The sequence below is a fragment of the Cladophialophora carrionii genome (assembly GCF_000365165.1).
Source record: "Cladophialophora carrionii CBS 160.54 unplaced genomic scaffold supercont1.1, whole genome shotgun sequence".
NCBI lineage: Eukaryota > Fungi > Ascomycota > Eurotiomycetes > Chaetothyriales > Herpotrichiellaceae > Cladophialophora > Cladophialophora carrionii.
In genome coordinates, this window is record NW_008481816.1 from 4,191,917 (window position 1) to 4,216,245 (window position 24,329).

The window sequence follows — 24,329 nt, forward strand, 5'->3', positions numbered from 1 at the left end:
TCTTCCTCTTCCTCTTCCTCTTCCTCTTCCTCTTCCTCTTCCTCTTCCTCTTCCTCTTCCTCTTCCTCTTCCTCTTCCTCTTCCTCTTCCTCGATTAGCCGCCCTACCCTGACAGAAAGGGAGTCGGAAAGGCGATAGATCGAGCAGAACCCGCTTGCTTACGTAGGGACCTAGGGACCTAGGTAAATAGGTAAGTAGGTAAGGACGTGGTTGCCCTTGTTTGCAGCTTCTCCGGCGGTGATGCAATCACACATCGAGTGATAAAGCGATGCAGCGATGCAGCGATGCAATAATGCAGTGGCGCAGATGTGCAATGATGCCTGCAAGGCGAATCCCAATGTGAGGCTGTCACAGTCCGAGGTACCCCGAAAGGCGAGCTAATCGCCACTCGAGCCCGGTGAGTCTACCGTAGAGGCTGGAGTTTCGAGTCTGGCTGCTGGATGCTGGAGTAAGGCTGAAACAGGTGGTCGGGCAGGGGGGCGGAGCAGGACAGTATCCCAGTATACGAAGTACGGAGGACGAGGTACGTAGTGGGTAGGCAACACAGAAGGTCCGGAGTACGGAGTCGCCAGTAGGTACTCTGTACTCGGTACTCGTAACGAGAGAGGGAGAGGGAGAGAGTGAGTGAGTCGCGCGGTTAGCCAGAACTGCCAGACCAGTCGACTGTTTAAAAAGTCAGTGTGTACGGAGTACTCCGTACTGTACAAGGAATACATTAGAGGCGGATCAATCCTATGTTGGCCTCGATTTCGGTTACGTCTAGTAGGTAGCTGTAAGGACGAGTGGCTGTAAGGACGAGTGGCTTAGGCCGGCTAAATTTCGGGTGGCCGGGTAATTCTGACACCCCCTGGGTGGCGTCTATAGCTTTTGAGAATTTAGGGAAGCCCCTTCTGTAGGTATGACCGTGCTGGAGAGAAGTAAATGGCACTTCCGCCTCCACGAGAGTATGGAACAGTCTCGCCTGTTCATAGACATCGCACGCCAATCTGCCACCGACATCTCTTACGCCCGACACGGTCCGTGCTGTTTGTTCACTTCTTTCCAAAATCGCCCGAGAGCTTGACACGGAGCAAGTTCTTATCCACAATCTCCTTCTCTCGTTGCATCATCTCCTCAACATCCCAGTTTGCATGCACGTATCTCCCATTCAAAAACTTTGCCTTCGGTGAAAGGAGCCATACGGCGAACCCACCAGGCAAGGTGGGCTTGTCCAAGGCGAACGGCGCAAAGTCGTCGGTGGCCAGTCGGGTCATGAGCATGCCAGGATGGAACGCAATAGCCGTTACGTTGGGCCTCTCCAGCGCAACCAGCTCAGCCATGCGAGCGACAACCAATTTGCTCAGTGAATAACTGGACATGCAGGGCCCTGGCCAAAGTCCTGCGGCCGATGAAACGTTCAGGATTGTTGCTTGCTTGGTTCCGATGAGCTTGAGGAAGGCTCGTGTAGCTAGGAAGGTGCCATTCACGTTTACATCCTGAGGCGGGACCGGTAACTTGTCAGTCAAGGTGCGCCAAGTGCCTACAGCATTCTGGGGGGACCTACGATGTCCGTTTCGAAGTCCTCAAAGGACATGTCTGCAATAGGACTCTTTCCGAAGAAAGTTCCCGCATTGTTAATGAGCACATCCGGAGGGCCGAATTCTTTGCTGATCTGCTCAAAGGCATCGCTGACAGCTTTCTCGTCGGTAACGTCGGCCGAAATCGTCGACACTTTGATTGATGGATTGGCCTTTTCTGCTTCGGCTTTGGCCTCGAGGAGGGCGGACTGGCTGCGGGCGACAAGGACGAGGGCGCTAGCTTTGGCTCTGGCTATTGCTGGACCGAATGCCTGTGCAAGAAAGATATCACGGTGCGGCAGTCAGCCAAGAACATGCTTTTGTGTTGGGGCGGAGTTTGTCTCTGGCCGGTGCTGCCACGTACACTCTTCCCAAGGCCGTCACTCCCTCCAGTCAGGATGACAACTTTCCCGACCAAGCTATGCTCTGGTAGCTCTGGGTCAATGGCCGGGTAAGAGTCGCGATAAGATTTTGCACTGAAGGCTTGGAGGTTGAGAAAGAAATCTGAAGGTAACTGAGCCATTCTGACACCTTACCAATCATGGCACTGAGCTCGGATCCGCAACAATGGTCTGAATAGATGTGATTAGGCTTGGGAACCTCAATATCTCCAAAGTCCGAGGCCATCCACATCCAGATTATATACATGGTATGCATACATGTTGACAACTTGATCCACAGTCATTAATAATGAGGTCCAGGCTTGTGATTTCTAATGCCTCCGAACTTCTGGAGGGCATGTCAACCATTCATTGCTTCCCATCGGGGTCAACATATTGACGACGTGCTTTCGGAGCGGAGGGCGTGGAGGGCGGAGCGACCGCCGCGATTTGCCGCCATCTGCCGCCATCTGCCGCCATGTGGCTACGATTGCTACGCCTTCTGGGCCGCTTCACCTTTTCTTGCCTCGAAACTAACCACCTCGGAGGTCCACACTATGTTGCTAGGGGAAGGAAGCTTTGGCTTGCATCTCCACATATCCGTTACGACTCCATGATATTGCTTTGGCTTCGCATGCGTCAATTCTTTCGGGTCACAGTTGACGGTTACAGCAATCGTTACTTGATCACCGGATCAGAGAATTGGCCGTTATGATTTCAAGGTTGACGTGGCACGGCTTCATCTAGCTTAATCGGTTACTTGCCAAAATTGGCCGTGCCCCTTGAAAAAGACCAGAAAATGATATAAAGGCACGCTTCTCCAGGCTCAGGACGGCTAGAAATTTGCTCAGCCAAGTTTCTGGCGCCTAGAAATACTACGAGCCATCTCTTCAACCCCTTGACGCAAAGTCGGTATATTTGGCTCTCCCGGGCACGTTCGCAATGGCCAACAAGACAGTTCTCGTCACGGGCGCCAACAGCTTTGTCGCCGCCCAAATCCTGCACCGTTTGTTCGAGGTCGGCTATAATGTCGTGGGTACAGTGCGCAGCACAACAGCAGCAGACAAAGTCCGCAGAAGTCATGGCAAGTAAGTCGTCTGATGTTCATGGTCTACGTCTTGAGAATGAAATTGAATATCCGTGCTAGATATGGAGATCGCCTGTCCTTGGCTATTGTTCCCGACATCGAAGCTGCTGGCGCCTTCGACGAAGCAGTTGCAAAATCGGACATCACAGGCGTCATTCATACAGCCTCGCCTTTCCATTATCCAGTTGACGACAACGAACGGGATCTCTTCCACCCAGCCGTCAATGGCACGCTCCGCATCCTAGAAGCGGTGAAGAAAAGTGGACCGAGCGTGAAACGCGTCGTCATCACATCCTCGTTCGCTGCCGTCCTCGATGTTAACGCTGGCTTTCGACCCGGCTACACTTACACCGAGAAGGATTGGAATCCCATCGGCTGGGAAGAGGCCAAGACATCTGCAGGCGGCGTTGCATACTGTGCAAGCAAGGAATTCGCCGAACGCGCCGCTTGGGACTTCGTGGAAAAGGAAAAGCCAACTTTCACAATTGCAACCCTCTGCCCGCCGATGGTCTATGGTCCCAATGGACATTTTGTCGACAGTCTCAAAGGCCTGAACACTTCTTCGGCCACTATATGGAATCTTATCAATGGCTCGCAAAGCGAGGTGCCGCCGACGGGCTTCCCAGCATGCGTCGATGTCCGTGACCTTGCGGAGGCCCATGTTCGCGCTCTGACCTATCCCGAGGCTGCTGGACAACGATACATCGTGGCCAGCGCAGCCTTCACGTTCCAGCAGATCGCAGATATTGTTCGTGCTGACTATCCTCAGCTCCGGGACAAGGTACCCGAAGGGAAGCCGGGAGAACCTCTGCCGCCTATGTATGTGGCCAGTAATGAAAAGATCAAGAAGGAGCTAGGAATAGACTTTCGGCCACTAAAGGAGATTGTGCATGCTTCGGTGGATAGCTTGTTAGAAATCAAGGAACGACTGGGCAGCGAAGCTTAGATAACTTCAGGTAGTTGCAGCATTCGTTTAAGCGCCTGCGGATGTAACTTTCTCGATCAATACCTCCACGCTTTCCGCGCGATTGGCGGAGCAATTCCGCCCGTAGTATTTAGAAAGATCCATGCTCCCTGTCTTGCTTGATGCCGTTGATCTCGGTCCCTCACACGCTTCCGAGTGTTCAGCTTCACAAGCCGACCAAACGCTAAGGTCAAATCGGCATCTTTCCTATTTGGAGGTGCCCGTGCCGGTCGAACATCGCGCTTCAATGATTCCACACCCGGTTCATACATTAACGGGCGGTATCGCCCAACCTGCGAGGTTTTGTGCAGGGCACACACGCCAATTGTACAGCCTCAATCAGAGATAGGGAAGTGCTCAAGACAATTCGGATAGAATACTGCCGCGCAAAATGCCGCAAGGAGGCAGGACTGCGAGAGCTTGGTATGTTACAATTCTCATGCTCGTTGGCATCCTTGTCCATTGAACAGAGGCCCCAGTACATGAATCCCTTCTAACGCCGCCACAGTGAAGGCTGCAAAAGACGCAAAATCAAATGCAACGGCTTGACATCCTGCCGCCGCTGCGATCGACTCGGGCTCGAATGCCAGTACCGACAAAAAGGCCAGGATCCGGGAGACCGGTAAGTTCCCGCCGCCGTGTGGAATCCACCTATTGCAACCAGACTGAAGCTCGGAATAGGGAACTTGTTGGCCTGAAAAGCTGGTTGTCGAGGCTTCAGACGCAGGTAGACCGACTCTCGGCTCCACGGCCCATCTGCCCCCAGCCAGTCAGGCATGGGATGGCCCAGGGACCACACCAGAACTTTGCCCAGCTGTTGGCTGAGACTCGCGCTCTCACAGGAGACGATCCATCGTTTGCTGCCGATACAGGCCAATCACAAACTCTCAGTGTTTCTTCGAGGTATCGCGGCTTGAGCAACCCTTCATTCAGCTTTGCGCTGGCCCAGCAATCGCTCGAACTCATGAGTTTGGGGCTCTCGACCGACGTTTATGAGGCAATCCCAGGCTCGAGGACCTCTTCGGGACCTCAGCCATCCAGATCGTCAACCGTTAGCCACACTCAACTTCCTCCTGACCCTCTGCGTGAGATGTCAAGAGACCAGACCCATCATTTAATCGACGTCTTTGATGATGAAGTCGGCCACGTATACCCGGTCTTGGATATAGTTGCTGTGCATCAGAGTGCCGACCTCCTCCACAACCTCATCCAACTGGCGCGCCAGACTCGAAGAGACGAGCCCCTGGACTACAAACTCTCTGGGGTGGAGGAGGTTGAGATTGACATATTGCTGGTGGTCTTGGCGAATGGCTTGTTTTTGCAAGAGCATAGCCAGAGCAAGCTGGGTCTCCGGCTGTTTGACGTGGTCAGAGGTTCGATGGAAAGGCTGACATCTGCGGCCGAGGTCAGGACTCAACATATACTGTTTCTACTTCTCTCGGTACGTGCCCCCATCCATCATACCCTTGAACCTCATTAACAGCATATTGCATATAAGAGTATATCCTACTTTTGCCAGGACGAGGAAATTCTTGCTTGGCGCACCGTCGGCTTGGCTGCCCGGCTGAGTCAAGAGATTGATCTCCACCGACTTGGAACTATATTAACGACAACTCGCGCGGGCGACGAAGGGGTAAGAATCATCCGGCTATTTTGGTCTATCTATATACTCGATCGAAGGTGGAGTCTAGGTACAGGACTCCCATTCACGATAAAAGATTCCGATATCGACATGTCCCTCCCAAAACCTGTAAGTCCAATTCTACCGCATAGCATCTGTGGTTGTTCTAACCAAAATCTCTCAGGACGAGGGAGCTGGGTACCTCAGAGCCATGGCCGATCTGTACCAACTGACAGGGCGAGCATGGAGTTTCATCTCTGGTGGTACAAGCAAAATGAATGGCCAGAGGGAAGTGAACTCCGAACCACCACCGAACCAGCGCATGTTGGACTATCTGCAAGGACAATTTCTTGCGTGGCACAGGTCACTACCCCTCTCCCTGACCTTTCAAAATCCAAAGGGCCGGGCCATGCCAGATGACCGCGAGGTTGAGCAGCCCCGGCGGCTACAGAGTCTACGGGCGCAACTCTATCTCCGTTCCAACGAGATGCGCATCCTGCTGTATCGTCCTCTTCTCTTCTCGCCCAACTTGCTACGACCACGTCTGGCTACGGCGAAGATGGTGGTATCGACTGCCACAGACTCTATCAGGGTTCTCTGGCATCTACACAAGATGTCTGGTCTTTATGAAAAGCTTCAAGTTTGCTTCAACCATTTCCTGGAGTCGTCAGTTGCCGTTCTGTTTCTCGCTCTGGCACATGCACCCTACCATTTTGCCTCTGCTAACAAGGAGGGTATTGGACTGGCCAAGGAAATCATAGGCAATTTGGCGGCTACGTCACCCGTATCAAGGCGACTTTATCGGAGAATAATGCATCTTGAGGGTCTGGCCAACGGACTGCAGGTGATACAAGGCTGTGGCAACCTCTACCAGCCTTCCTCCCGTCCGCCTCTCCCACATACCGAGATTTTCGACGTGGCGACTCTGTCACAGGAGCCGCAGTTATATGAGAATGCAACAGATTGGTCAGATGAGGCAGCACAGGAGCCTGAGTGGTTGCCTCCTCATGTTGGTGACGAGGTTCATGGCACGCTTCTGAGCAACGTCGACTTTAGTGGGCAGATACCGCACACGGTTGAAGTTGTGGACAGCTTCGAACCACAGTGGGAAGATGGAGCATTCGATGGGCTGTTCACGACTCTTGCGTCTATGTAGGAATCTACGTGATATGTATCTCCCCGACCTTACCTTGACTCTAACCCTAAGGTATACCTCTCGCTAATACCTTATGTCTTATAAAGACCTGGGTCACGACTCAACCCATCTTCGACACGAGCGGGCAGTTCGTGGGGGAGACCCGGTTCCGAAAATTGGTCGATACTCTGAAAATATTCGATGTAGCGGTGGTCGCTCCGCTCGCCTAGGAAAGCTGCTTATCTATCGACGGAGGAGTAGTTCACGAGATAACTTTATATTAGGAACAGCTACTAGAGCTTACTAAGCCTGCCAAGAGGACGCATACAACTCTCGCGCCTCTCGCATGAGAGTTCCATCCTCCTCCCATGCTTCGAGTCCTGTATGACCTAGAGGTCTAGGGATACCTAATACTATTGAGACCCTTAATTCTTGCCCTCTGCCTATCGCCTTAGGCTGTCCCTAACAATAGCCTAGTGGCGACAGCGAGGTCATACGGCTAAATGCGCTGTACAACATCTGTGGTGGTGCGCGCACTCGGTAATGTTGCCAAAATTTTTGGTTTTTTATAGGCGACTGTACAGAGTATAGAGTACCTCGTATAGAACTTCTCCTGGTCTTGGTTCTTTGGGCTTGATCTCGGAATTCGAGGCAACTGAATATACAAGTAGCTCCCGACGACTCGTCCAATTTGACCTGATGGGCAACTGCACCTCGCTCAACCCACTTATTTCAAAGCGATTCAACTCAGACCAGCTCAGCTCGCCCGTACAGTTGTCATGGCTTGCACAGTCCTGTTCTCACAATCCCAAACATACCTAACATACCCTCCCAAGTACACAGTCAAAACTGCTATCGCATTGCTCGACATCTCTATTCTCAGATTTGGCATACTGGAGTCAAGATGCAATGGTCAGCAGCCCTGAGACTTCGTGAATGGACGACTTGAGAACACCACGATCTGTCTCTCGTAAGGTCCCTTCATCAACGCGAGGACACCACGATCTGCCCTCCGTAAGGTCCCTTTCACTGCAGACTTCTCCACCTCCTCGCCTCGTTCCTCATATCCTGGCAACCAGCGCAAGTAATCACCACTGTCAATGTCGTTGTCCAACCGGACGTGGCTGAACGCAATCTGCCACCATCCCACTCAAACACCGTACATCCGATCTCCATCGTGCTCAATGTCCGCCCTTCTCCCCCTTGACGTACAAGCTATGCAGCGTCGGATTCCCGTTCGTGATGCCCAGCCATTCCTTAGCCTGGAGCTTTGGCCTTCCATACGCCAGCACATCCGCAGGGATCAAAGGTTCGCGCTTCGCATCCAGCAACCTCGCAATAAATACCACGGTGTGTGCATCCAGGGCCGTGGGACCGACGTCGTCGCCGAAGAGCCAGGATGCTTGGCCACCCCCTTGTCGCGCCAGGAGCTCGCTTATCTTCTCCAGATAGCGGACCGAGTCGGCGTCGACACTCTCAACGGATTGCTTGTTGGCTGCGAATTTCTGGAGCGCGGCCGCGTGGCTGGGACGAAACACGCGGGTCAGTCATGCTGGTAGGATATAGCACTACAGCGAAATTATGTTCGACTGTCAGACTCACTTGTCAAACTTCCCCTGCAGCAACTTGCGATATTTGTCGCTCGTGTCGGGTCGCTCCATGATTTTGCGCACCGCATCCATGACGCCCTCGACCCTTCGCTCCTCGGGCTTGAACGACAGCGTGACGTACGAGATCTCATGCAGTTCCTGGAGCAGCGAGTCGATGGTCTGTCTGTGCGCGTCGGGACGCAGCGAAGGGTACCTATCCATGAGGTACGACGTGATATCTGTGCTGTCGATCAACTTGACGCCCAGCTCGGGCGCCAACATTGCGGGGACCTGTAAGGACGATCAGACGGTTGGCAGCGAGCGGACGCAATGGAGGTAACAACGAAAGAACCGTTCGAGGCCGAAACCTGTCCGCTACAAACATGGCCAGGCACGAATACTTACCGTGCCCTTCGGGTGTTTCTCTAGATAACTCTCCATCATCTGTTCGCCCGTGTAAATGTCGATGAACACTTCTTCTGGTTCGACCGCGTCGGCGGGTGATTTCGGCTCGCCTTTCAGACGCAGCGTGTACAGGACCATGAGCGAGCAGATCGAGAAGGGGTTGTAGTAGAGTTCATATTTGGGTGGAGCCATGATCGCTGGGCGTTGTGCAGTGTAATGCAGTGTGTTGTGTCGACCACGGATACAGTGCCAGAACGGGATACGTATGTCAAGATCTCACTACGAGGATGGCGATGGGGATGAGGATGAGGGTGTCCAAACTGTCTTGACCCGCGCACGGTCTTGAGGGATGTGTAGATATATACGTGTATGTGTCTGTTTCTGAAGATCCTTCGATCCCGACCCACAAACGAGCAATGCAAAGAAGGCGTGATCGTCAAGAATCAGCTCAGCGGACCAGCCAGTCAGCCACCCAGGCCGCCAGGGATCATGTATGTATGCACACAGTAGCTGTGTCCAAGGCCCCTCGTCTCCAAGTCCGACATCGCCTGAACGCCCGAGCCCTCCGAAATTACCAACCAGGGTTTACTACAGTACGACGTATGAGTCCCGTGAAGGACCACCGCACATAGTTTACTAGGACAAATATTTATGCCTTGCATCGTGGAATGAGCGCTTATGCTGACTCGAACCGAGCGGTCGCATACGCTTTCTACAGCCTACAGCCTACACCCTGGTTGATAGGTCGTGCACCGCAAGTCAGGCCAGACAGATACAGTACAGTACGAGCTACGCCTTCATTTCCGTACCCGTGTACTCCGTACCTGCTGTGTCTGTGAACATTGCCTACCTACTGCATACCTAACAGTAGTATATGTCCCGCCCCCACCGGTCAGACGTGCGGGGCTTGTGGGGAGGAAGCGAGCGAAGGAGCCCAGTCTAGCGGGACTAGCGGCCGTTGGGACGTCGAAGGTAGGATGGAATACGGAAGAGGACAAAATGCGAGGTGCGAGTGTCGTGTAAGTTGACTACATCCGTACATAACGTGCATGCTGGTTCTACAGGCTGCGCTGTGCACTGCGTAATGGTTACTGCGCACTGTAGCCAATACTCCGTACGGTGGTCACGATCTCCCCTGGTCCCAACCACCGCGTCGAGGAGCGGGCAATGGCTGAAACGTCCAACACCAGCACGCTCAGATAGCGGTGCTGTATGTGAGTACACAGCACACAGTATGTTCATAGCGAGCCTTCCTGGCTTCCTCGCCCTCGCGCCTCCGTCGTTGCAAAGGCCAATTGCAAGAGGGTACGGTGTATCGCGCACAGTAAGGCGTTCACTGTACTGTGCTACCCTCGTTACCCTCCTCGGTGATCTGTACGTGTATTGTGTGGTGGCTCCGTCAGGTCCCACATCGATGCAGAGGAAGCACAGCCACCACCTGCGTAATGCGGCGGTGCAGTGTGAACAGCGAAGAACTTAGCGGCTCAAGATTATGTACGGAGTACGGAGTACGGAGTAATTAATTAGATCTGACTCAATCCAAAGGACACCTCGGGTAACCTTCCTAGTCGTACAAAGTCCCCGAAATGTCACGTGATGGATCACGTGCGAGCTAACTGAACCGGGACGCAGCTTCTCGATCAAATCTGGCCGGACGACTCAACTGAAAACAAGCTTGTCAACTGATCCTTACCAAACCCTCAATTCCAGTTTCCCCCTTATTATTTTTCTAAATCACCCTCCTGATCTTGCCATGTTCCCACTAGCTCGTGTCTGTCACACATGGCAGACCACAGCCGACCATGGCTGGCGTCAAAAGGCTGACCTATCTCGCTGGAACAGACAGCTCAGCCACCTTTCTCATTACGTGTCCCACATATGCATATAGGCATATTTCCCATCCGTGGCATCTCGCAGCCTCAAGGATCTTCACACCTCTCACTCTGATATATCTCTTTCCTCCCTCCTCGATCCCTACCGGCGAGCCAGATCGTTGGACATTACCACAACCTCGTGTTTCTACTCTGCCTGTGTGGGCTTTTATGGCCACTTTCCGCTTCTCAGACGGGCTCTAGGAGTTTAGAGCCTCGTTACGCGCCTGAAGACCCCTCTTGCATCATAAGTTCAAAGTGATACTAGCAGCCGACAAGATCCCCTCTGCCTTGAACCGGTCCTTGTTTCTCAACCAGACCGATCTACTTAGCCGTCTCCGTCTCCGTCTCCGTCTCCGAAAACCTATCTATATTCTTACGATTGCTTCACACGTTGCGACATTCCGATTCACCTGAATTGATTGCTGAAGGATAGCAATCCGCTATCTCGCCGCACGCACGTATCGTTCCTTGACGGAAGCGATCCATGCGCCTGGCATGGCAAACGACAATGTCTATTTGGTCATATTGAGAGACATCCTCGCGTCCACAACGCTGCTTGGAGCCTGGGGCGGATATGTTTATTGGTGATCTTCGGGTCCAGACCTTGAAAAGGCACCTCCGCGCCTCCGGCTAGGCTATGGCTTCGTCGCGGCGGTGCTATGTATGACCACCCCCTTGCTCATAATCCTGGGAAATTGCTGGATTGCCTTAGCGATAGTATCGGCGCCTTTTGTCGTCGTTATTGTTACAGCAGTTTGTACGTTTCGATACCTTTGCTTTCTGCTCTCGTCAAGGGTGGTTTTCAATGCTTCATCCTTTCGAGGCCCCAACATTTCGAGAGAATGCTGCCAGCTTTGTGAGAGGTGTCAGAATATAATCGGGCAATCTCCAATCTTGATTGGGGCTCGCTGGCTTTTCACTCGGTCCAACGAACGCCATGCTTTCCACACGAAGGAAGAGCTCGAAAAGTCCGCCAGACATTGTCACTTGTACGTCTTACTCCTGAACTCTGTGGAGAAATTCCGCGAGTTGTCGGAGAAGGAAAAACAACGACCAATTGCGGGCTTGTTCTGCTTATACAGGAGAGAAGATATGCCAACGTTGATGCACAATTGCAACCGGATGTCAAAGAGAGGTCCACAGCCTCTGGGTATCGCCCAAAAAGACTCAATATCCGAGCACTTTATGATGGATATTTAGATCTTCTAACCTATATGCTTTTTATGGACTTAGAGCCACAGTTCATGACACTAGAGCTTTCTGATCATACCATCAGCAAGCCGCGACGACTTTGTGTCGACAGGAATGGGTGGGGTATCAGTAAGTGTCGGGAAATTCCTTCTCTATCTGTTGGGACAGAGCTTGTTGTCTTTGAGACACTTGCTAACTCTTGCACAAGGCTGGAGACATCTGTGCTATCGTTCTATACAAACAGATAGTCCAGGTATCTCCGATTGGGCAACCGATTGGATACGTCAGTGCCAGTCGCACCACAAGGGTTGTGACAACAAGTTTATCCTCGAGCCTTCCCAGAATTACCTGCCTTTGAGGCTCTTGGACCTTGGAGATCATGAAGGTGAAACAATCGGCCTAAAGTTCAGCTCGCAGCTTGAGGAAATGATCCCCCAGCGTTACATTGCTCTTAGCCATTGCTGGGGAGAAGCAGTAAATCTGACTCTTACAAAGTCCAGCGTCGACAATATGGCAAACTTTCAAGTAAAGAGCTTGACCAAAAACTTCCAACATGCCGTTCGGATTACGCGAGCCATGAAGGTGAGGTATCTTTGGATAGACTCCTTGTGTATCGTCCAAGATGACGATGGAGAGTGGGAAGCTCAATCAGCAGATATGGGTTTGGTATATGCCAACGCATTGTGTGTAATCTGCGTCGGCGTCAAGAGATTCCAACGGGGGTCGTTTTACGCCCCAGGATCTTTCCCGCAGTGACTGCACATTGCGCAAATCTTCATTGCGATCAATCGAGGTCAAGGCTTCTGACGATAAATCCTTTGCGGCATCACTAAAAACTGTTCAAGGATCGAGCGGAAAATACAGCGCTGTCTACACGAGCATGGGCATTCCAAGAGAGATACCTTGTTCGTCGGGTTTTACATTTCTGTGAAGGAGTTGTATTCTTCGAATGCAACGACTGGATTGTTAGAAACGGCGTCCGCTATTCCAGCGAAAAATATCCTCGAGGAGGTGGTGTTCGTTCTGATGGGACTCTCTATCCTCCAGGCGATTGCGAAGCCTTACTTCAGCTTGTTGGGCGGTTCAGCATGGCGCAGAGACCGACAGGACGTGGCCGTTTCGGGAAGGCTTTCAGACAGCGGCCCCGGGAGAACCCTCAGTATACTGCCCAGCTGGAGCAGTGCTCGATATGTCCGCTCGAAGTAGCATGCGCGGCGCCTATGAACTCTTGTGACGATTCAAGGGTACAGAAAACGCCGAATAGGTCGAATTTCACCAGAGCTGGTACGAAATCGTGGAGCAATACTCGACACGTAAGCTCACACGAGAGTCTGACACACTGAAAGCCATGAGTGGAATAGCTTCTTTTATTCAGAACAACACGACGTTCCGATATGCAGCCGGGCTGTGGAAAGGGATGCTGGCCTTCAACCTTCTGTGGGTGGTATCAAGTTCCCCGGAAGAGAGGGCCCTTCGAGACATCCCTAGCTGGTCGTGGGGATCCGTAAATGGCCGGATCTCTCATCGCCTTCAAGTCCCGGAGTCAACGGAGCAATCGGAAGGATCGAATCGTACACCGCCACCCTTTCGCTTCCAAAGCACATGGCAGGAAATCACACCCCTCATATCTGAAGGAGAAATGGAAGTCATGGAACAGAGGAGCGACTTGGTGCTCAGCGCGCGACTTTCAGTGCAAGGGCACCTCCACGCTTCCACATCGCTTCAAGTCAATATCATCCACGACGTCATTTTGCCGACTGCCTCTACCAGACTATTCTACTTACCTGTCCTGGCCTTCAACAACGCCAAGGTCCATCCAGTTGGGAGCGCCATGCAAGTACATGATCTCGTGGTAAGGTCGAAATTGAATGATCTATGCACGTATGAAAGAGTCGGATATTTCTGGACGGCAAACTGTCTTGTCGTGAAGCAGGTTCTCGAGCAGCAGCGGAACCCGACCAGCCTGATATATCTCATTTCGCATCTCAAGGTCGTTCGCCGCGGATGCAATACACTTCAGTTTGCTGGCTAGCTACACGCAGTGGGGCTCACGTCACCGCCCAGGGCGGACTCTTTATTAAGTCATTGCAGGTGGCTTCGTCAAAATCACAGAGAGGCCCCACAGGGTTCTGCTCGAGGAGGCCATCGACACCAAAGCCCACAGAATAGCCAACGTCAGTGTGCTGCAGCAAGCTTCGGCTAGAAGAAAGGAAGAGTTCATGAGGCTGCTCCTTGAACAGTAGGTCGACCCTAAATCCTCTGCAGAGAACCGAGTATCATCGTGGAGGGGGCTAGAGAAGGAGAGGGGGAGGGAGGGCTAAGGGTTAGTCGAGGTTAAGTCGAGGGTAATCGAAGAGTGAGTATAGCCGAGCGAAGGGAGAGTCAACATGAGTGGGAGGTGAGCGGTATTGGAAAATAACGCTGGCTGGTGAGCGCCAGTCGACCTCGCCGATAACTCAGCTCGCCGGTAATAAGGCTCGCCTTGTTTGTCGGCAGCCAGCATGCTCACGGTCAGTGGTCCAGCTACGGATACGGATCCACCGGTTCGAGGTCCAAACCCGCGAGCGTTTGAAGCGATGTAGATCAAGATGTAAGGACAAAGTGAGCAGTGAGGATGAAACGGAGCTGAGTGTCGTGAACAGACAATTCTCAAACATGAACGCTAAGTGTGAATTCTCCCCAGTACTCCTACAATCTACAATAGGCGCCGCTGGCTGACCTGACCTGACCTGATACTCCATATCTCTACCGTGCAACTCCATCACGCAACCGACACTGGCACTGAGGCCACCGCCGTCTCCGGTCCCAGAGGCGGCCTGCTCGCCGCCAGATTGCACTGCCTGAACAGCCGGACCTCATCCTTGTCAAAAGCCCCGACGACGCTATGCAGAACGCCGTGGTTGTTGAACAGCACCAGATCGCCCTCGTGCCAATCATGCGCGTAGACCAGCTCCGGCGCGATGCCGGGCCTCTGCAAGCCGTGCACGATGTCCCTCACCTCGGCGAGGTCGTCGATCACGCGGCCGTCGCCGAGGTGGATCTTGCGCACGACCGACGGGTGGATCTGCAGCGCGAACCGCCCCGTCACGGGGTTGCGCCACACCATGGGCAGGATCTGGATGTCCGTGGCGCGGTCCACGGGCGGCAGTTCGTGCAGAGGCACCTCCTTGCCCTCGGAGACCATGCCCAGGCCGTCGGGCCGTGACTTGGCCGTCGAGATCCACACGTACGGGTGCGGCGCGTACTCGACGCGGGACGTCATCGCGAAGCTCTTCTGCTCGGCGCTCAGGTTGTCGAACATGGTGTAGCCGGAGACGAAGGCCGTGGTGCCCAGCGGGACGTCGAGCCTGTCGTCAGTGCCGTCGTCGTAGAGCACCGTCTGCGTGCGGCCCGAGGGGACCTGCACCGCGAGCAGCGACGTCACCAGCGGGGGGTGTAGGTCCCCGTACAGCGCGGCGTCGATGTGCCAGCGGTAGAAGCGCGTGAAGTCCAGGTCCTGCGCCTCGGGGATGACCGTCTGGTGGAACGTGCGGTGGTGAGGGTGCTTGAGCGTGATGTTCTTCAGGCCCTCGTATGAGGCGACGAAGCCGTTGCCGATGACCTGCACCTCGGGCTGGTGCGGCACCGTCTTGAGGTCCGGGTGGAGGATCGACCGCTTGGCGTCGATGGTCTTGCCGTGCCCGTACGACAGGGCCTCGGGGTCGAACCGGCGCGTCAGTGCGGCTTGTGCCTTGGGCGTGCATTTGGATTGGTCGCGGATGCAGACGACATTGTAGGTGTAGAGGGCGGTGCGAAGGGCGTCAAAGTCCGCGTCGCTGAGGTTGTCCAAGTCGATGTTGTCGACCACGGCCCCGAGGTCGGGTTTGGCAGGGTTGACGGGAGAGACGGTGATCGCTGACATTGCGGGTTCTGATTTCGTCCGTACTCAAAAAGCGGATGGATGAATTGGCTGAGTTTGAACGTGTCTGGATCTTAGGTGATCTCAAAGTTATCCTGGGAAGAGACCGAGCCTTCTTTATATTCGCACCTTGTCAAGCTTCTGACATACGGGTGTGGGTGTGTGCCTCTCACTTGCAGTACGGCCCTTACACGACAGCCTCGTACATTGCGGGATCGCCATCGGCGGCCACCTATCAACCAGGTCAAGCATTGCAGGCAAGGCTGCCAGTCCTGATTGGACACGCCCTTATCGCATGACGAGGCCGTGACGGTGGCTACCGAGGCCAAGGCCAAAATCTTGATGCATTGCCAAGGGCTGATGTACGAGCATGTACGATGCCGTGGCGGATCCCGGCCGTCGAGTCGTCGAGCAGGTAGCATCAATCAGGCGGGTGTTGATGCCTCTGTGTTTGCATCTTCGTCGACTTGTCAAGCAGGAAGGATCAATCAGGCAGCATCAATCAGGTGGGTGTTGATTCTGTGTTTGCAGCTCACATTCTCTCACACATACCCCCTATATTTTGCTATTCTTGCAGTGTCTTGGTCTTGCGCAAGCCCAGCCTCGACGACCATTTCCGAGTGCTGCGCGAGAACAAGTTGTCGCTCTTGGTCCCCTCGAACCCAGTCTCCGACTCTGACATCGGCGAGACCGTCGACTGCCGTGTGGCCACTAGGCCCTGGTCGCTCCGAGTCGGCGATATTGTCGTCCTCTCCTCCAGGCTGAGGAGATCGTCGGCCGTGGTATTCGTATTCGTGCCACTGGTGGATCCATATCCTGACGATGAAACCCCCTTCTCTGGAATCGACAATGGGAGCTTGACGTCTTCGGCCGGTAGCTCGGTGGGCTGCCTCTTGACGCCAGGCAATTCCACTGGACTCTGGACTCCCTCGAGCTCGGCAATTTGCGTGCCCCCTATTTCCGGGACCATGGGTCGAGACGCGGCACTCTTGTCCGGCTCCGTTTTCAGGAATCGGTTCTTGTAGATGATGTCCTCGAGCCCCGGCCGAAGCTTGCTGAACTTGATAGCGGCGGTGAATTTCGTCAAGGGAACGAGCCGGTCGACTTCGTCGTGGACGTGCTTTTGAAGAAGCAGCTCTTTCCCCGCGAAGGTCGTGGTCATGGCGGTGGTGTAGTAGACGGCGGCGTCCTCGATCTGCTTGACAGAGACATATTTCCCCTGGTACCGGAACGACCGCTCGAGGATGAGAATCATGTCGCAAGCACACTTGAACAACATCCTCGCTGTCGGAGGCACGGCCAAGGCACACGATGCGAACGCCACCACGCCGGCAGCACCCATCTGTCGTTTTAGCCAGGTTAGCATCGATAGGCCACCTACGAGATGTATACATGACCAATAATGGCGCGGACAACGGCTTGAATTCGAGGGCGCGTGGCACGTACCGTTCCAGCAACCAGCCCTGCAGTGGTGACCCCTACGGCCAGGAACTCGGTGAGCGTCACGACCATGAACTTCTTCAGATGGCCCAGCACGACGCGCGTCATGATCTCCTCGACCTGCTCGGGTAGCGCTTTGGGGAACCCGAAACACTGGAGGACGTTCTGGCAGAGGATGCGTGCTACGGTGGGCGTCCCGATCGCGCTCGAGAAGGGTAAGGGGACCATCGCGGTGCGAACGGCGTGCGTGCCGAGACGCATGCATTCTGTGATCGCCGAGTCAATTTTCTGTTCGACATCGACGACTTGCGCCGCCACCGCGAAGAGACGAACTCTGTCATCGGTAATGAGCTCGAGAGTCTGCGCGAGAAGCTTCTTGACGCCTTGGTCGTCGTCTGCCACGAAAAAGAGCACGTCAGCACGTCGGAACTCCGCCCGCAACCTGAGGGCACCGATCGGGTGCTTCTGCATCTCTCACCTTTGGAAAGACAGCAATACCCGTCAGCCTTGTAGTGCTTGATCCGGGAGAGCTCCTCGCGAAGCGACATGAATTGCTCGTCCGCCAATTTATCGGCTTCCTCGTTCGCGAGACGTTGCGACTCGGGATAGTTCCCCGTCTGCTCCATGTATTTCTCTAGTAGCTGAATCTTGCGGTAGGCGATCAGTTTGTCCTTTTTGGTGCCCACGACAAAAACAGGGACGTGGTTCGAGAACTGTGCAATGGTTTCGAAGGTCCGTTTGTCGGCCGCCTCGATCCGGCTGACGTCGGAATCGACGCAGAACCTGAGAAACACACATGTGAGCGACGACGATATATTTTGATAACCCAGGGTGTGGGAAAGATGCGTCCTCTTCTTCTTCTTCTTCTTCTTACCAAATGACGTGCAGCGCTTCTGCAGGGTTCTTTTGATATGCTCTATGCCGCAGGAACTTGGCGATCAAGTCCAGTTCCTTGTCGCTCCCTGCTTGCCAGCCTCTCGAGTCGTGAATCAGGAGGCCGGGATGGTTGGTGGACTCGAAGGCTTGGTTGATGTCGTGATCGCCCTGTTTATAGCTGTCGGACTCTTCGGTCTGGGCGGCAGGTATCAGCTTGCGAACCACCAGGCTCAGGTTTGGGAAGCGTCCTACCATTTCGACCCCAAAGACCTTGTTGATCAAAGTGCTCTTCCCGACCCCCGTCTTGCCACATACCAATATCCTGAAAGCCTTGACTCCACTGGCCTGGAGCTCGAGTCCTTCCAGCCACGGGGGGATTGCGCCGTCGCCTTCCTCGAGGCATCGATCCCGATAATCAGCAAGCTCTTTCTTCATTGATTTAAAGCGATATTGTTCGTAAAAGCGCGGAGTTCTGTCGAGCAGGCAGAACACGGACGGGTGGACGATCGTGCCGTAGCTCCCTGGCAAGAAGCGTAAGTCCCAAATGTCACTTCAGATTGCTTGGTTGGGGAATTCTCACCATCGTCGGCCCACCCTATCAGTCCTTTGGAATTAAAAACCTTGGGAGGATTGTTATACAGCGGATTTGACGTGTTGATCTGGACGCTGTGCGCCTGATCCGTGTCGGACGACGTGCCGTGCAAGCTCTGAAGGTCGTAGAAGCTGACTTGGATGCCATTGGAATACGACACCTGCCACTCAATCTTCTCGCTGTCATCCAGTCTCGGAAGCCCGCCGGCGTACTGTGGAAATGCGAGGGACAGGACACTCGCTCTTGACCGCGGCTGCACCGGCTCATCTTGCGGCTGCAACACCAGCCCGGCTCGTATACTCTCTATAAGTAACCACTGGAGAGGATACAAGGAGAGGCCATCCTCAAAGGCACCGCCGCCGAGATCGTGGTGTGATCCCACAAACCACGCTTGGACGAAACTCCGGCCTTGCATATCCTTTGCGGACGGCGTCTCGAAGACCTCGGCGCCCAGCTGTGCCCTCATCTCGTTGATGGCCAAGGCGTGCCGCAAGTTCTGGATCGACGAGACAAACGAGATATCGTGCACGGTCTCTTCCACGCCATATTTCACCGTGTTGATGACGCCGACAAACTGGATGCGCGGCGGACGGGTCGTGTGCGACCTGAGAAACTCGATGATTTTCGGCCCGTTCCTGTTGTCGTCCTCCCTGCGCGCCTTGTACACGTCCAGCGCGCTCTGGTACAGCCGGTCAAAGTACCTCAGCGACGTGCTCTTGGGCAGGTACATGGTCGTCAGGAGGCCGGCCACAGCCCGCACCAGGAACGCGCCCCGTCCGAACCCGTACAGGAACAGCTCGTCCTGCGGCTCGTCCAGCGTCTCGCACACTTCCTTGCAGATCGATTTGATCTGCTCGTCGTGGTACACGGTCGTGCCGGATCTGCTTTTCAGCCTCTCCATCCGGCTCGGCCCATCTGCAGCGGCGCGGTAGTACCGGACAACTTGCTCGATCGCACGGACCTGAGCATCGTAGCAGAAGCCACCCCGTATGATGCTCTTGATGCGGAAGATGGTGCTGCTGTTATCGTTACCTAATGTCCCGTCTTCAGGCCTGTACTCTTCCGCGTCAATGCACACGATCAGCCGCTTGACGTGGCTCCTTGCGGACATTGTCGCCCGGTGGGAATGGGTCGTCGACAATTGTGTCAAGCCTGAGGTCCTCTCATCGAACGTGTAGAAATGTCATGGTTTTTGAAACTTGGAGGCAGATAATCATCTGCTTGTCCGACGGCACAAAAGTAGAATTTGCACAAGAAGTTCACTGTTACAAGCAAACACGACTCGGTCTATGTCGGAGTCGAGGGGAACTGGGAAGAAGCGATTTGAGTTTGCAGTAGCCGTTACCATGGACGATCAGGAGGCGCACTCAGGCCTTGCTTGGCTCCGCTGATTCAGGGCGCAAGATGCAGTCCGGTCCAGCGCTGGGGGGATGCCTGAAGGACACGGTGATAGGCTAATCAACGGCTGTTCCAGGCACGAACCGTCTATCATGACGCACCGAAACGCATGGCGAAACAGCTCCCCACACCCGCGTTGGCTTGTCGTCGTCCAAGGCCACCCGTGAGTGGGGGGGTCTAGGATCAAACTTTTGGGCAGATGCTTCGCGAATGGAGTACGGACTTGAGATTGTATACTGCACCATAGTGGGAAGTACAGTAGATTATCCATTTCTAGCAGGCGCGACAATAAAGCATGGCAGGTAGCTCTACTCAGTAGAGTGAATACAATGTCATCTCTGGGAGGGGGCTGTACAAGGTTCGGATTGGTCAGGGGCAGCATGTTCAAGCCTTTTCAACCTCATGCACGCCGAGCCCGCCTTTCCCTGAGGAGGCTCCGACCTCGATCACCTCCACCTTGGCCTTGTCGCCCTCCATGACAACAGCAACCTCCTCCAAACTGGGTCCTTTCGTCTCCGGGTAGACGAAGAAGATTGTTGTTGTCTCGATCGCGAGCCATACCACATACACGAGGTAATACTTCCACTCGATGTCGTCGAGGCCGATCGGGTTGACGAATTGGTTGAATGAGCTGCCGCCACGAGAGAAGAATTGCGTGATGGCCACGCCCTTGCTTCGGTGGATGAAGGGGAAGACCTCGGTGATGAAGATGTATGTCAGCGGCATCATGAGATTATAGAAACCGTAATAGATGAAGATCAATGCGACAACCGCAATTGCGGCCGAGTGGTTGGTATGGTCCTTCGAATAGGTGGCTGAGGCTGCCGTCCAGCACGCGAACATGACCGTCATGCCGACGTAGGACGCGAGATACTGGCGTCGTCGCGGGAGGATGTGAGCAAGGAGTGCGCCCGTGACACCCGTCAGAAGGTTCCAGCACGACAGACCGAGGTTGATCTCGTTCTGAGTTCGCTTCGCGGTGATGCCGACGGTCGCCAGAACTCGGCTGAGATAGTAGCTGACAAGGCCATTTCCAGACCATTGGGAGAACAAGCCCACGCAGGCCGCGATGAAAACACGTCGTCGGTTGACGGAAGTAGTGACGAGCTCCTTCCACGGAGTTTTGGTTCCCTCGATCTCCATGCGGATGGTCTCGCGGATCTGCTGGTATTCCGCCGCGACGAATGCATCCGACCGATCACCTTCAGCGTGGTACTTGATCAGGATCTCCAGCGCCTCCTCATGGCGATCCCTCGATACCAAGAAACGGGGGGACTCGGGAATGAACCTGTGCCTGTCAGACAATGCGACCTGCGGGAAAACAAATCCGCCTACCAGATGAAGGTGAGCTGTAACGTCGAAGGCAAGAGCTGTAGGAGTGAGGGCAAGCGCCACGACCAATTGCTGTCCCAGGAGAACGTCCCCAGAGTGATACCCGCAGCCAGGATTGCACCTGCATACCAACTTTCGTTGAAGAGGCCGACAATGACAGATCGTTCTTTGGGATATGCCAGTTCGGCAATCAGCTGGGATGCTCCGCTGATTGCGTACACAATGCCCATTCCGAGAATGATTCTCGCAATAATGAACATGGCGACTAATGGGATGTCAGCATATGGAGGGAACTTCTCCTGAACAAGGCGTACATACTGTTGACTGCTGCAGTTTGCAAGATTGCTCCAATCGAGATGATCACACTGCCGACGATGATGCAAATCCTGCGACCGAATCGGTCGTTGACATACGGCACCAGTGGGACTGCACACGCCGCGCCAATGGAAAAGGCTGCCGTCATGACACCAAGAAGAGCACCGTTGGGACTGCCGAAGACTGCGAGCGGTCAGCGAGCTGCATTACCCGAATGCTTTCTCCAACTTACAGTCTTGCCAGGGTTGGACGGCTTGGAGGCCGTTGAGAACGCTACCATCGTAGCCTGAAGTCATCTCAACACCGAGCCTAACCCAGACATTGTCAGATCTTTCCTCAGAATTCAAAAGTAGGCTCGAATCTGGTGATCCTATTCGAGACAGGAGGCACCGAGGGGAACATAGACTTACGCCGCAGGCACAAGGCACAAATAGAGTCTTCGGAGGTTCTTCTTCCTGTACCATGGAACTGTATCTTGTGCAATCAGGTGGGCGATCTCAGACACCTTTGCGACATCTGTGGCGGCGACATCATGAGCCGCGATAGCCTTCGACATGTTTGCTGGAGTTGATCGAGAGACCTGAGGACTTGTGGTGGAGGTCTTCGCAGGAGTTGCAGGTGGAACGACCAGGATATATATGCACCGGAGCTGCAGAGGCCTTTATGTAGAAATCCACGAAATTGGTCCCATCCCTGTCATCATCTGCCGAGCCCGAAGGCCCATTACCATGTGGCAGTATCGCAGCCTTGCACGCCCGGCATTCCCCCGCACAAACCCCCCGGTATACTCCGAATGATTGGAGTTTGGTGTCCACCGGGTACCCAGAAATGAATTTAGGCGAGAAAACTGATTGAGGCAGAAAGGGAAGCGATCCAAGGCGGAGACTGGCCGTCGACACGGTGATTGCCAGCCCACCTCATACTCGTAGTGGAAAGGAGCGTCTTGTGTTGCAAGCCTCGGCGTGGATACGAGCATCACGAGAATTGCCACTGCTGGCTGATATTGTATTGCTAAATCTATTTTCCGCCGGAGCTCGTAGCGATCGCGGCATAGTCGGACATGATCTTGTTCAGGCCGTCCCGCTGGACGCAGTTGTCGAAGCTGAAGCTCTTTGCCAATTCCTCCAAGGCGGCTTGGTCCTTGGCGCGAAACAGTTCGGCAAATTCTTGACAGAACGTCTCCGCAAGGAATGTCTGCAGGACCTGACGGTCAATATGCCTTGCAGTGTTCCACGTGGACGGGTAGACGTCCTTCGCCGTAGGCGAGACGGAATCTATCCATCGGACAAGCGGCTGGAGCAGGTCTTCCACTTCTTTGGACGGGTACTTTCCCCATGCATCAAGCTGCAGGCGCTTCTTCTTCTCCAGGATTGGCTCGATCAGCTTGTTCCAGGCCGAGTCGGGAGAAGTGTAGACCATTCCCTGTAGACCGACATCCTTCCACAGCCAGATAGACCAGGGGATCTGGAATTTATCGTAGATCCGAAGCTGCTCGCCTAACATGTTATAGCGCTTTTGATTCACTTCCTCCGCGTTCTCGTCCCATTTAGGGTTGGCATAAACCGGACCAAACTCGCCATTCCAAATGGCAGTGTTATGCGTCCTCTGGAACTCCGACTTACGCAGGAATTGCCGTTCGAGTCTCTCCTTTTGCTCCGCGGTGCCTTCGTACGGCTGGCCAGTCGGAAAGCCCATCATACTGTAGTCATGAAGGGCGTAGACGCAATTCGGGAGGACAGTATCGAAACCTTTCCATTCTGCTGCAAACGTGTTGCCATCCAGCCACAGGATATGGTCCGGATCGATCGCCCTGATTGCCTTCTCCAGTCGGGCGTAGAAGGCAGGCAGACGGACATGTTTCGGGTCGCAGGGCTCGTTGATCGGATTGTATCCGGCGATCCAGGGGTTGGCCTTGTAACGTTGTGCGAGCTGCTCCCAAAGCCAGACGGTGCGATCCTGATGGTCTTTATAGTCCCAAAACGCGGCGTAACTCGTCGTGTTATCAGAATGCCATCCTGGGCTCTGGCCTCCGGGGACGGTGTGCATATCCAAGATGGTGTAAATGCCTTCCTTGGCGCAAAGGTCAATTACACGGTCCAGATGCTTGAAACCGCTTTCCTTGAGCACTCGCGGATTCATGTCATCCTCAAAATGCCGGTAGTTGAAAGGGATGCGAATGCAATTCAGGCCTAACGACTTGAAGAACTTGGCATCAGTTTCCGTGAAGAAGTAGTAAAGCCACCGATCGAAGAAAAAGTCATATTTCTCCTGGCCCATGACCTCCAGCATCGCAGCGCGAATGCTCGACTCATGGCCTGGGTAACCGACGATGAAGTTCTCCATGCTGTTCAACGTAAGTATACGCGCGTGTTCAGGTCAGAGAATCATATTACTTGAGCCATCCCCCTATTGCGCAGCCTCGCAGGATAACCGGCTTGTCATCGTTGCCGACGACCTGGGTCCCTTTGACCTTCAGTATACCTGTCGCCATCTTTGACTGATTTCACCGAGTGTCCTCTGTGCTCACTTGCACTCTCAAGGTTGCTAGTAACGTTCGATGATAGAGTTCGGAGGACTCGGACACCTGTCTGACACGGCGCCTGCCATCAGCACACTGTCTTGCACGTTTTCTCCAACTTCTGCAAGGCTTGGGGGCAGAAGTATTTAGCCTAAATT

At 54.1% G+C, this 24,329-nt stretch overlaps 9 protein-coding genes across 9 annotated transcripts; 3 read left to right on the plus strand and 6 right to left on the minus strand.

Moving 5' to 3' along the window:
- Positions 1-1,031: 1,031 nt before the first annotated feature.
- Positions 1,032-2,079, minus strand: G647_01489 (uncharacterized protein; the record flags this gene model as incomplete). Its single annotated transcript, XM_008724888.1, has 3 exons — positions 1,032-1,475; positions 1,544-1,828; positions 1,921-2,079. 3 exons carry the CDS (start codon positions 2,077-2,079, stop codon positions 1,032-1,034), a joined length of 888 nt encoding a protein of 295 aa, XP_008723110.1.
- Positions 2,080-2,878: 799 nt separating this feature from the next.
- Positions 2,879-3,969, plus strand: G647_01490 (uncharacterized protein; the record flags this gene model as incomplete). The annotated part of the gene is made up of 2 exons (XM_008724889.1): positions 2,879-3,024; positions 3,084-3,969. 2 exons carry the CDS (start codon positions 2,879-2,881, stop codon positions 3,967-3,969), a joined length of 1,032 nt encoding a protein of 343 aa, XP_008723111.1.
- Positions 3,970-4,768: 799 nt separating this feature from the next.
- Positions 4,769-6,764, plus strand: G647_01491 (uncharacterized protein; the record flags this gene model as incomplete). The annotated part of the gene is made up of 3 exons (XM_008724890.1): positions 4,769-5,428; positions 5,486-5,737; positions 5,793-6,764. 3 exons carry the CDS (start codon positions 4,769-4,771, stop codon positions 6,762-6,764), a joined length of 1,884 nt encoding a protein of 627 aa, XP_008723112.1.
- Positions 6,765-7,924: 1,160 nt separating this feature from the next.
- Positions 7,925-8,929, minus strand: G647_01492 (uncharacterized protein; the record flags this gene model as incomplete). Its single annotated transcript, XM_008724891.1, has 3 exons — positions 7,925-8,267; positions 8,346-8,623; positions 8,738-8,929. 3 exons carry the CDS (start codon positions 8,927-8,929, stop codon positions 7,925-7,927), a joined length of 813 nt encoding a protein of 270 aa, XP_008723113.1.
- Positions 8,930-12,069: 3,140 nt separating this feature from the next.
- Positions 12,070-12,498, plus strand: G647_01493 (uncharacterized protein; the record flags this gene model as incomplete). The annotated part of the gene is made up of 1 exon (XM_008724892.1): positions 12,070-12,498. A coding segment is annotated over one exon (429 nt), but the record flags the coding sequence as incomplete, so codon positions are not given.
- A 2,065-nt stretch (positions 12,499-14,563) lies between these two features.
- On the minus strand, positions 14,564-15,703 carry G647_01494 (uncharacterized protein; the record flags this gene model as incomplete). Its single annotated transcript, XM_008724893.1, has 1 exon — positions 14,564-15,703. The coding sequence occupies one exon, from the start codon at positions 15,701-15,703 to the stop codon at positions 14,564-14,566; it is 1,140 nt and encodes a 379-aa protein (XP_008723115.1).
- Positions 15,704-16,265: 562 nt separating this feature from the next.
- Positions 16,266-19,719, minus strand: G647_01495 (uncharacterized protein; the record flags this gene model as incomplete). Its single annotated transcript, XM_008724894.1, has 6 exons — positions 16,266-17,042; positions 17,147-17,535; positions 17,619-17,923; positions 18,015-18,211; positions 18,269-18,537; positions 18,597-19,719. 6 exons carry the CDS (start codon positions 19,717-19,719, stop codon positions 16,266-16,268), a joined length of 3,060 nt encoding a protein of 1,019 aa, XP_008723116.1.
- Positions 19,720-20,390: 671 nt separating this feature from the next.
- G647_01496 (uncharacterized protein) lies at positions 20,391-22,209 on the minus strand (the record flags this gene model as incomplete). The annotated part of the gene is made up of 5 exons (XM_008724895.1): positions 20,391-21,294; positions 21,342-21,603; positions 21,657-21,836; positions 21,886-21,962; positions 22,064-22,209. The coding sequence occupies 5 exons, from the start codon at positions 22,207-22,209 to the stop codon at positions 20,391-20,393; spliced, it is 1,569 nt and encodes a 522-aa protein (XP_008723117.1).
- A 461-nt stretch (positions 22,210-22,670) lies between these two features.
- Positions 22,671-24,144, minus strand: G647_01497 (uncharacterized protein; the record flags this gene model as incomplete). The annotated part of the gene is made up of 2 exons (XM_008724896.1): positions 22,671-23,997; positions 24,047-24,144. 2 exons carry the CDS (start codon positions 24,142-24,144, stop codon positions 22,671-22,673), a joined length of 1,425 nt encoding a protein of 474 aa, XP_008723118.1.
- Between the last annotated feature and the right edge of the window lie 185 nt (positions 24,145-24,329).